The sequence below is a fragment of the Rhodamnia argentea genome, chromosome 7, assembly GCF_020921035.1.
Source record: "Rhodamnia argentea isolate NSW1041297 chromosome 7, ASM2092103v1, whole genome shotgun sequence".
Taxonomy (NCBI): domain Eukaryota; kingdom Viridiplantae; phylum Streptophyta; class Magnoliopsida; order Myrtales; family Myrtaceae; genus Rhodamnia; species Rhodamnia argentea.
Genome location: NC_063156.1, coordinates 372,821 through 385,367, shown reverse-complemented (window position 1 = coordinate 385,367; position 12,547 = coordinate 372,821). Strand labels below are relative to the sequence as shown.

At 40.7% G+C, this 12,547-nt stretch overlaps 2 protein-coding genes across 2 annotated transcripts; both read right to left on the bottom strand.

Annotated features, from left to right (window-relative positions):
- Positions 1-5,750: 5,750 nt before the first annotated feature.
- On the bottom strand, positions 5,751-7,534 carry LOC115740685 (pectinesterase PPME1-like). Its single transcript, XM_030674246.2, has 4 exons — positions 7,027-7,534; positions 6,607-6,813; positions 6,281-6,522; positions 5,751-6,136 (listed from the first exon to the last, which is right to left on the bottom strand). The coding sequence occupies exons 1-4, from the start codon at positions 7,522-7,524 to the stop codon at positions 5,977-5,979; spliced, it is 1,107 nt and encodes a 368-aa protein (XP_030530106.2). The 5' UTR covers positions 7,525-7,534; the 3' UTR covers positions 5,751-5,976.
- Positions 7,535-8,409: 875 nt separating this feature from the next.
- Positions 8,410-10,294, bottom strand: LOC115740742 (uncharacterized protein At1g28695-like). The gene is made up of 3 exons (XM_030674326.2): positions 10,103-10,294; positions 9,568-9,945; positions 8,410-9,004 (listed from the first exon to the last, which is right to left on the bottom strand). The coding sequence occupies exons 1-3, from the start codon at positions 10,250-10,252 to the stop codon at positions 8,504-8,506; spliced, it is 1,029 nt and encodes a 342-aa protein (XP_030530186.1). The 5' UTR covers positions 10,253-10,294; the 3' UTR covers positions 8,410-8,503.
- Between the last annotated feature and the right edge of the window lie 2,253 nt (positions 10,295-12,547).

Here is a 12,547-nt window from a genome sequence, read left to right as displayed (position 1 = left end):
AACGAGGAATGATGGGGCAAACACACACTCTGACCGGAGTGATGGCCGGCATGGGCACACCTCCTTGATACCTTTCTCTCCTCCTTGCACTGCTCAGAGTCACTGTAGCAACATCCCAAACACCCCATATCACCAACCAAAGCACAACTATCACCACCATCATATTCCAGCTTTCGGATTATTCTATTCAATCATCGAGTTGGTTGATGGCGAATAACTCCGCAATCGGGATCAAGCAGTGCCGAGTGCTTATATAGAATATTTTCTCGTCGTGCTGTCTTGTCTTCTCCACGAATCTGGTCAACGTCGATTTAGCCTGGCGGCGAGCTCAAATTGTGCGCCGGGCGAATTTTTCCGAGTCAACCGATGGTATTTGTCAAAGACAAAAGAGAAGATACCTAGGCCAACATAATGAAGTTGCATGAATGTCATAAAAAAAATAATTATCCCAAAATTGTTGCAACAACAAGCACCACCACCATCATCATTCATCAGTCATCACCACCATTCTATGCTTCTGCTGTGATTTTCTCACTAATTTCGTGGAAATCAGCCGAACATGTCATCCTAAATCACTTACGTTTTTGGTCAGTCAAAAGCTAAAGTCAACGTCGGGGTTCCCATTATACACTGTAGTGTGGACTTGTGGAAGAGTCGCAGGCCGCATTCATTCACTTGTAGACCAGATCCGTCATGGACCCATATGTACGCATCTAGCTGGAGTTATTCTTATTGGGGGCTCAAAATATGTCTATAAACAAATCAAGGAGGCGTGTTTTAAACATGAAAGCAATGTTCTTATCCGTAACAAATCTACCAAAAATTTGTACAGTATAGTTTTCGTCTATGTATAACAGTTATATTGTTGGAACAGTGTATTAACCTTGTTGTCAATTCGCATGGGGGGAATTTACCTTTGATGGGTACAAAACCCTATTTAGATCTAAAATCTAATTGCGAAAACATGCCCAATGTTACACTTGAATCATTGATCGTGAATGATATATCACGAGAACATACCTTAATTGTCACAGGTTAAGAGCCCATTTGCGATCTTGGAAGTCCCTTGATGTTGATTGTCAATCAACAGTAAATTTTGGGAGAGAGAGCGTACGTTTTCTCTGTCGTGTTTTCTTGAACAAATGGCAAACAGAAGAAACGAGAGAGGAGTCGTTTCTTTTTACGTCCGTAAAGGAACGTGACTCATCACGTTTGAAAAAACAGATGATTGCTAGTGGGCGGGTGATTGCCCGCATGGGCGCACATCGTAAGTCCCACGCCCCAACAGCCTTCGATAGCGACTTTCTATATTTAGGCAAAAGTAGCGTGACAGGTCAAAACAAGTGACATATATCTGTCGTAAGATATCGCGTGATGGTTCAAAAAATTTTGAGAAGTAGAAAATTTGAGAAGTTACAATTTTGTAAGCACCTTTGTTGTATTTCATTTCTTTTTAACTTGTAAAAATGACGAGCCTAGCTCGTTTTGGCATCTTGGGTGAGCATTTTCCCGACAACTTGCTATTGCTTGAAATTGGTCAAAACTTGATGAGCAATGCAAAATTGTCACGAAATTAAGTGGCCTATATCAACTGGTCCAAGATTATAGGTCACATGCATCAAGCGGAACAGATCCAGAATAATTTTCAAGGGCAAGCATAATTACGAGACGACACCTCTCTCGAAATCTTTAACACCGGATGGCATTCCATTATAGATTTCGGAAAGAAAAGAAAAGGGAAGATTGGCTAATACAAGAGAGACGTCATATTGTTATTGATCCAGGCCATGGCTACATTACATCAGAGTGTCTCCAGCAAAATCCGTCGCGCTTGAGTATAATCTCTTACTTAAGTAAACCCTTTATTGTAGTAGCTATAGTGCAACCGCCTGCAGGATCGATCCTCGCTCAAGGGGTGGTGACACCTGCACCCAGTAAAATGACACGTTCAGAATTAGGTCATCAGCAGGTTCTAAAGCTTCAGTATCAACGATAAAACTACAGTAATGGAAACAAAAAGGGGACGAAGATGAACTGATCATCATTGAGCTTCCAGCCAGTTGGTAGATACATACAGAGAGGGAGAGAGAGAGAGAGAGAGAGAGAGAGAGATGTACTTCCACACTTTAAGTTGTGAGGTACGGTCCTTCCACAGCCCTCGACCTGCTTGATGGTGCGATCGACACCGAGAAGGGCGGCGAGTTTGGGGGTGACATAGGGGCACACACACTCGAGATGGGTCGCCCTCACGTTCGCGCAACACTGGGGAGTAGGCTGTCTCCCGAACATCACCAGCCTGCAGTTAGTCTCCAACTGCTTCCTCTCTTCCTTGCACTGGCCCGGGCTCGTCTGGCCGCTCACTGACTCGATGCTCATGGTCACCACTATCGTCACAACCACCACCAGCATCATCGTCACTCGTGACACTGATCTCATCCTTGATGCTCTGCCTGCTCTCTCTTACCTTTTCTTTTCTTGGGCTCTCGAGTCCTGCGAGGCTTATGCCTAAGACCGAAGAAATGCCCTTCAATTTATAGACATCAGGAGCGCATAAATCTGGCCGGCCACGAAGTAAACCGGTCTTCCGGAACACATGCTTCTGGAATGCGGTGATTTTGGAAATCACCTATGACTGCTCTCTTTCTAGTTTCGCCTTCAGCTATTGTGGGCTTTCGCAATACATGTTGAATTTGAAAGTTGAAGTAGTGGTGCCCTAGCGATTGCGATTGCCACCTTCTGACTACTTTCCCACAAAACTGATGAAGATAGGTTGACGCGTAGTTGACCCGCAAAAAGACCTGCTATTGCAGAATTCTTCTCCGAAAGCGATTCGATGAATTCTTAGTTGAGAGGTAATGGAACCATTTGGTTGCGCATTTAACGGCCATTTGACTACCAAATCAGCATTTCCGTCCAAGCATTTGAAGGATTGACTAATATTACACAAATCGAACAAAAAATCTAGAAAGTCGCTTGCCTAACGATCTGACAAGATCGTCGGTTATTTCCAACCACATGATTTTCCATCGTTGAGTGTTTTATGCAAAATATGCAGTAATGGTTTGTGGTGTTAGAATATATTATTATATAGACTTTATTAATTGTTATTGTAAATATTAATTGGTCTAATAAAGAAAAATATACAATTTCCTATTTAGTCTAATATGGAGTTGGATAATGTGAGTCGAGATAAGTCTCATAATGAGGGGATATGTTCAAATCTTTATAAATAGAGCTCAAGTGTTTCCTCTAAACCCTAATGTCCACATAACCTCATATAAAGAATCGTTACAAGTGATACGTAAGGCGCCGTCTCGTTAAAGCCGGTGCATAAAGGGGGTTCATAGAGGAGAAGCTCTTGAGCATCGAATAGTCGCAAGTCCGCATCAAGAATGATGGATTCGAAATAAGGTGCGTAAAATTCCTCTACTCCTTTATTGTGATTTGTGTATCTAATCATGTTGATCTTATGGCCCCGCTAAAGTTTATGAATGCAGCTTACATGTGGGTCTATGATTGAGATTACACGGTTTCCTGACAATACTGTCGGAGAAGTATTTCATGAAAGATGATGCAAAAGACAACATTGCCAGAAGCGAAAAGCTTATAGACCCTAACGCCATTGTCCCTTCGTTTAATCATAATGCGATTTCGCGGATGAAAATATGTATTTGGATGTTTGAATAAGAAGTTACGACATGACCTTTAAGTTATATTTTAGTTCGAATGCATGAGTCCTGTTCAGAGCGCGTGAACAACAAGAACTAAAATGAAGTCAAGTCGTTAAAAGGGAAAAAAAAAAAATCCATAGAGAGGGGAATAATTCCACGACTATGTAGACCCGTCAACCGCGACGACCCGGGGTCTTCGTCTTTGAATGGAAAGGGATGCAGCAACTTCTCTTTAACGTAAGGGACAAAAGGATTTTTGACAATCACGACATTTCCCAATATTCTCCTCAAACTAAAAAATTTGATATATTGTAGCTTACTTGACTGCTCTTTACTTTTCAATATTTGTAGCACTCTCTATAAATCTCAATTGATCTAAGTACAATTCCGTAGCGAAGTATACCAAAATATTCGACTACTCTTCTATTAACTAATGAAAAAATAACTCCAACATTACCTTTGTATATAAAAGTACGTGTCAAATTTTGAGTCGGAAGACTTATTAAACTAATTAATGCCATCCATGTTTTGTCACAATATACCCAAAGGGATACGATTGTGATGTCAATTCTGAATATTTTGATGACCCCTTTGGCGATTTAGAGATATTCAAAAGGATATTTGTCTCATTTGAAAATAGTGAGCTCCCTATGGTGTATAAGACATAATCGCATGCAATCATTACTATTTAAATTTCAAATTTGTGAATCAAGTGTGAAATATTTTATTTAGGAACCTAAATATAAACTTTGAACTTTCCAATTTGGCCAAAAATTCTTAGACACGTTGTAAGAATTTCGATTCAGTCATAAACTTTCTAATTTGGCCAATGTAGTCCTAAACCTTTTAAGATCATTCATGTTAGACGTTGGCCATGTCGAGCGGGATAGCTAAAGCTGCCTGGACCACCATATTAATGATTTTCAATCCAAATTATCCGGATGGAATATAATGGCATATTATCCAAATATTTAGGACTATATTGGTCAAATTGAAAAGTTTAGAACTTAATTTACATCTATACAATAGATATATGACTTTTTAGAATTTTTTTTTTAAATTATGAACTTCACAATTCGTAAATGCGCTATAAGCTACGTGAGCTTATGATCATGCAACTATTTGGTGAACTAAAAGGAGGGACAGAATGGAGAATAAACAAAGGGAAAAGTGAAAGTTAATATAGACTTATGAAAATGATAATTAAAAGGGAAAAGTGAAAGTTCATATAGACTTATGAAAATGATAATTAAAAGGGAAAAGAAGAAAGGAGGGAACAAAAGAATATGATATCAATTTAGTCAGCATATTAACTCTCTAGTGGGTGAACATATATATAGCCCGCATTCTTTCTTTTGTTTATATTGAATTTGCCATAATTGGATGATTTCTTCGACTCACCGACACAATCAATATTCCACCATTCGTGGTATTTTCTTTTTTTAAACTTCCATGCATTAATTTAAAGAAAACTAAATTCTAAGTGGTAAATAAAAAGTTCAACGAGATTGTACACATCAAATTCAAATTGATTGGATTTACGTGGGATCATGTCTTTATATTTTAGAACTCACTTATGTGTTAAAATTCAAATTGACTTAATTAGAAAAATGTTTGATATTTGTGGGGTTTCTACAATTTTCTTTCTTTGGAATGTGGCTAGGAAAAATTTGATTAAAGGGTAAATTTCATTGTGACCTAAAAGTAATCCAATTTCACTTTTACGATTACAATAGTAAAGATTCGGACCTATCGATTTCATTGAGGACTGGACAGCAACATGAGCACTTCAACTATTTAGGCATTTGAATCTTAGGGTGTGTTTGGTTGAGTGAAAAAAAATTCGTGAATTACTTTTCTCAACTTTGATGTGTTTGGTTGTTGAAAAGATCAGTTAATGAAAAATAATTTATTATTTAAAAATATGCACACTTAAAGTTCGGGAAACAAACTCTCTAACCTAATAAGGGAAAATCATGTTCCTGGAAAGCAATTTAAAATGTTCCAAGATAATTTTCAAATTTCGGCCGCTATGACCTCATACGTTGTGCTTGTTTGAAGAATACAAGTACAATAATTCAGACAAAGACGAGTATGCTCACGGGAAAACAATGCAATGTTTGCAACAAGAGAGATGTGGGAGGCATGAACAGTGCGACGGGATTGCGCCACATCACAATTCACTACATAAAAGATATACTCGGCAAGAGCGTGCTTTAAATAATTCAAAACGGTAGACGACATTCAGGCGGTCGTCGCGTTTTGGGTTGATCCAAATGGGAAGAGTTGGAGTACACACATCTTTCTATACTCTAGGGGGAGGAAGAAGCCATTTGGAGCCCACGATATAGGTCAAGGAGATGTAAGGCTGGACTTCTGCATCGCCTAGCTGCTTCCCGAATTTCGCCCGCCCCGCCGGGTTCGATCCCGGGCCGGAACACTTGTACTCTCCGAACATCACCGTCCTGCCAAATGTGAAGACCCTTTTTGTTACAACTTGCTATAAGAAACCCTGCATGATCTTGCTCAAGGGACTACGTCCGACCATCCATTTCATGAACTAGATTTGCGTGCAATGAAGCCTCGTGGTGAATGATATTGTCACGTACCTGTCGCGGTCGGGATGGAAGTTGTTGGACCAGCCGAGGGGGTTGATGACGCTGCTCATGTCCGTGTAGGAGTAGATCACCCTGGGGCTGGCCTTCCACGCTCTTCCCAAGTACGTGCTGTTGCCGGTTCCAGTGATGCTGCAATGCACGAACGAGTAGCCGGTGTCCTCCGCGTTGCTTTCCCTTGCTTGAGCCGTTATCATGGTCAATCCACTGTCTCCCAGGACGTGCAACTGAGTGCTCTGCAATGCGATTGAGCGTTTTTCAAAAAGGATCGATAAGTCTAAAGATCTTGGAGAATGAGTAGGGAGCAACGGTATGCATACCAAATAGAGAGAAGTCCCCGATCCGAAGATGAAATCCACGGTGCCTTCGATGTAGCAATCCTTGAAGAAATGGAAGCCCCTGTCGTCGCAGACCGTGTCCTGAAACCCTAGCAGTCTGCAGTTATAGAAGGCAGATTTGTCGCCGGAAACTCTCACGGCCACCGCTTGTGCGCCTGCTGTCTTCCCATCGGGCCTTGGCGCAGAATTCTGAAACAAACCGGGTCGCGATCAGCATGAGAACTCAGTACGCATGCGATGACGCATGCAACCGGTACAAAAAAAATTTGATACGTGCTATAAAAAAAAGAGGAAGCGGAAGAAAAGAAGTGTCAAGCTGCATCTGAAAGCTTGTAAACCTTGAAATGACGAAATTAAGGTTTCAGAATAGTTAAAAACACGAAGATTGCGATTGAAACGCACCGCGATAATAATGTTGGCAGCCACGAAATAATCGGACTCAACAATGAGGGTGGCACTGTCGACCGTCCCAAACTGAGCAGCCGTCCCTGGAAAGGAGAGCCTCGGCATGGCGTTAGGCGATCCGTACAAGGTCACGAAAGGCTTGGTCCTGTCGATCCTGATCTTCTCCTTGTATTCGCCGGCCCCAATCGACACGATCACGCGCTTGTTGTTCCCTGCGGGAATGCTTTTGACGGCGTCGGTCACCGTCTTGAAATCGCCGCTTCCATCTTGGCGTACCCTGATCACCCTCGAGCCAGCCTCGGCGGCCTCCAGGTTCGGGTCCAATGTGCCCTTTCGAGCCGTGTAAGGCTGCACGTTGCGTTGGAACCAGGCGTTCACCTGGGACCTATCAGCGGGAATCGGGTCGGAAACGGCGACCTGAGCGAGTGCGAGGAGGAGGGGAAGGATAGCAATCATAAGAGGAGGGAGTCGTCTCATTTCTAATGTCTTCGCCATCTTTTAAGAGTTGAACCTACGTAAGAATTACGAGATTGAAGAGGAAGAGTGGCGAAATATATAGGGAGGATTATGGGGGAAGAGTAATCCAAAAGTTTGGGAGGTGCAGAGAGGTCGACGCATGTTGCTTGTCATGTGTGGCCAAGAGCTGAGGATGAAAGTTGGCTTCTCTCTCTCTCTCTCTGCCTCTGTCTCTCTCGCACTCATATAATTAGCGTACCAATATCTAAATTAACTCCTTACATCATCGCTTTACACGTCATTTTTTAACGACAGAAGCTATTTTAGTGGATTCACTTATTGTCAAATACCATTAATTTTTTTTAAATTTGTTTTCAGCGCAAACAAACATTAGAAAATGGGTTTACATTCTTCGAAATTGAATTTCCTAGAAAAATCTTCCAGCAACAAAATGTTTTCAGTGAAACAAGTAATATGGTTAACTAAGCTAAACGCTATTTAGTTTTCACAATTAAAATTCTGATTTTTTCTTTTCGAAATTGACTTCTTATCAAGTTTTTTCAGGCAATTTGTTCGTAGGTTTAGTTAAATAAAACCATACAAATGTTGGTCGGCAGCTCAAATTGAAAGTTGGTAGGAGACCGTTTTCTAATTGAGGTTGTCAATTCTAAAAATAGTTGTAATAAAATGTCGGTAAGCAACTTAACTAAAAGTGATAACTCAATAGAAATGTTGGTGAAATAATAAGATATGGCTAAACAGTCTAACGAATATTGGTGACCCAAAACAAGTAAGTAACTTTATTAGAAACTAGTCGATAAGTCACGCGATAAGAAGGTTTGTAATTTCAGATAACAGTAGGTAAATTTAAGTCGTCGGTAAATAAAATTTGCTTATATCACATACATTAGAATCGACTCCGGTTGGTCAAGTCAAGCAAAGTTATAATAGTCAAGAATCACCGATCAATTGCTTCAAAGATGAATCTAATAACCAGGAGCTGAGGCCAAAGCTCTGCCTAATGCCACGAATCTTCGCAAGCCGAGTGCCGCGACCAAGCAAACGGCGCTGTACCATTTGCCGGAGGACTACTCTTGAACCTGTTCCAGTCATGGACAATCTTGGTGAGATCGGCCACTTTGGCCTTGATGGTGCGACAGCAGTTGGCGTGAACCGTGGACACGACCCTCACGTCCCTGCTGTCTTCACAGAACCCACTGAACAGGGTCGTCTCCAAGAACCTCACCCTTAGGCCCAGCCGCGAGAACACGCCCTCGTGCATCATCCGGTCCAGCACGTCCTGCTCCTTGAGCCCCAGGGACGTGTCCTTTCTCCGATACCATTCGCGAAAGAGCGCGACTGTCTTGTTGTTGGACCGGGCCATGTAGAAGCCGGTGTTGATGGGATTGGCTTGGCTCCACTCGTCGCCATCGAACCGGTCGTTGCTGATCTGGAGGTCGATGGTGTCTTCAGGGCTCAACCTTGGGAATGGGTCCCTTAGCCACATCACGTCCGTGTCCTAGCAAAGGCGAGCACGAAAATTTATCTAGCTATACTTCAACTCAGTGCAAGCCAGGTTGCGGCCAGAATAATGGAAACTTGAACAAGTATCACGTAGAGTTGAACTTCTTATTGTTTTAGGCATGGCTACGATAACTCGTCATCTATACTAGAGTCTCAAATGGAGCAGCACGGATCCTCGGTGGTGCCTGGATCAGCCATGGTACTTGGCTTTGCCTACTTTTAGAAGTCAACTCTAAAATTCTCTTGGCTTAGAGTTGAACTTCTTATTGTTTTAGGCATGACTACGATAACTCGTCATCTATACTAGAGTCTCAAATGGAGCAGCACGGACCCTCGGTGGTGCCTGGATCAGCCATGGTACTTGGTTTTGCCTACTTTTAGAAGTCAACTCTAAAATTCTCTTTTTCCCTCAACTGCAATACTACCACTACGTCTAAATATCAAGCTTACACTACCGAAATGTATCTGGAAGATTTTGCACAAATAAAAGTACTCCTCCAAACCATGAAAAATGCGAAACATTCGTAGGAGGGGATCGGACGAAATTGAAAGACATACCGTGAAAATGAAGCTGTAACCTCGCTCGAGCACGTCGCCCAAAAAAAGAGTTCGCCTCCACGTCATATCGATGAAGTCCTGAGACATGTACACTTTCTCTCCAGCTGAATCATTCTCTGTTTGGAGCTGGTAGCAGTGAAGCCTCAGAAACAAGCATCGCTCGAAGGCCGTTCGGTCGATCGCCACCAGTAAGAGATTGTCGACTAGGCCACGCGTGTCCTCGCCCAGCCAAAACCCGTCCAAGAACAAGTCGAGCATCGGCTTATCCCCTTCTACATAAGCCTTGTTCACCGTCGCTATGATCACCGTCTTGTTTGGCCTTGACGCCTTAGCCAATGCTTCCTCGAGCTCATCCTTATACTCGGTTGCGTTTGATCCCTAGACCACAGGTAACAACACAAAAAAACAACCCTAAATTACACCATGTGCACGAGTATCCCTTGGATTCACGTCTTGTACAGGCTGCGCTGGAGTATGTATAACGTAACTGACTTTGTCCCACGAAAAGTAAGGAAGAAAAGGGAAGTTCGCATACCGAAACGAGGGATGGATGAGTGTTCTTGCCTTGGAGCTGAAAGAGGAGGTGAGTGCCTGCAGGAGCCGAGTTGAAGAAAATGTACAGAAGACCCACCAAGAGAAGGCATGCGATGACCAAGTGATTGCCGCGATCCTTCAGACACTCCATCTCTGATTTGCGATTTGAGCGATTTCACAGGGGATCTGCACGGAATTTATATAAGCGTCGATACGAGATGAAGAGAGGGCTTACGACGTAACCAGGATTAGTCGGGTCATTTCACTTTGACTTCTCGATTTAAAAATTATAACTCACGCTTCACTAATCTTACCGAGCACGAATTTTAACTTTTGAAGCTCATTTTTGAAAAGAGAGTCGGGATCGAATTCGGATTAACTTTCAACCGTGATCTAACGGAGAACGTTAGGATCCAATCTCGATACCATCTTAAAAGGCCCAGGTTCCACCACAAGTAATGTGTGGTGTAGTGCTAAGGCAATTAATCATGTACAATAATTAATAAGCAAATCACCTCTTTAAAGTGTGCATAATTAAATAATGAATTTCCAAACACCGATGTTCAAAATAAGGAGTTAGCCACATACTCATTCCCTTATAACTCCCATCCTGCAAAATCATTTAACACCATAGTTAGGGATTTACCTGGAGTCCATGTTGCCAATCAAAATCATTTTTCATGAAATTTTTAGGCTTAAGTCCACTAAGGTTCAAATTTCAAAATTTTAAACCAATTCCCAGCGAAGTTGTTAAGCTGTCGCAACCCAAAAATTGAGATTCCGAAGTTAATGGATTATCAGATTAATTATTTAACTAACCTAGCTCGGACTCTCCCAAGCCCATATCAAATCGCAACTTAAGGTTCAATTGATTAATATGCAATATATTTTCAATTCGGAGCCGCCACTAATCGTTTTTTTGGTAGGTCGATCGAAACCTAAGTAAATTAGCGGAAGAACTAAATTACTTCTACGAACTAGAAATTAAGAGTCCTAGGACTTGATTACGCTATATTATTCTAATGCCCTTTCGGTACCATTTTCATTTCATAAAAAAAATATTTGAGAAGGCAACATTAATTGATTTTAACCTAAGTCACTAACAAAGGTTATCATGCGGGTGTACGATCAATTAATTAAATATCCAGAAATCAATATAATCCAAGGAGCATGCGCCACACATGATATTATTTCTCCCTTTTTTTTTCGATCTTTTATATGAATGAATGAACCTATTCTAAATGATGCAATGTCATGAATTAAATGTAAGACTAAACAAGATGACATGCAAATTAAATTAAATGAATGTACAAGTGGGACCATGGTTTAATTAAATTAACTACGTGACATGAAAATTAATTAAAACCTAAACATGCAATTCTAATATGCAATTTAAGTTAAAATGCAACCTAATATGACATGGCATAGATGACGTGGCAAGAATGACATGGCATAGATGACGTGGCATGGATGGTGTGGCAAGTATGGCTTGGCAAGGATGAATGATTTTTTTTTTAATTTTCGGATGAATTAATTTCCTAAAGTAGAACTATGCCAAAACAATATTTATCTTGCATATTTTAGAGTTTAAATTGACCTAAACCCTAATATATTACGAGAGATTATTTTAGACAAAAAATTATATTTAAACATGCAATTTCTATCCCAAAATGCAATCTAATCTAATTATTTTAAAAAAAAGATTAGATATGCAATTATCTACGTGAGGCTATTTTTTTTTTAAAAGATATGCAATTTGCAAATATGGAAAGTGAAAGAATGAAAATCTTTTAGAATTTTCGGGATTACATCATGCGATAGATATGTTCTAAAAAAAACATGACAATCAAACAACTCAAATCAAATACGGAAAGTAAATATGCCAATCAATTCAATCAAGAAAGTGGATATATCAATCAAATTTTGAAATATTTCGCGAATCTTTGAGTCAATCTTTAATTCGTAATCTACGATTAACGATTGAACCCAAATTCTTGCCTAATCGAGTATTCCATCAATAATCCTAAAGATGGACATTCTCGATCGTATGGCAAGTTGTGGATTAGGAAAGAAAATTTTCTTAATTAATCTGTATTTTGAAAATATATCCACTTTTATACAATACGTAATACATGCAAAATATATATGGAATATTCAAATTAGGCAAGGTAATATTTTATTAAGATAAGAAAATATACCTTCTGAATATTGCCTTCCTAATTTGAATTTGCACCAAATCTCGAGGATTGAACTTCAACTCTTCGGGTCGATCCCTCGAGGGAATATGCGCGCAAGGAATTGATCACGGTGCGGGACTCCTTGGGACAACTTCGGACGGCAATAATGGGACACCTAGCGTTGCTTTGAATACCCCCAAGAAGTACCTCTTGAGTTCACAGCTTATGTTTTTTCAAAAGAATAACGAAACACAATCGACTTGTCTCGT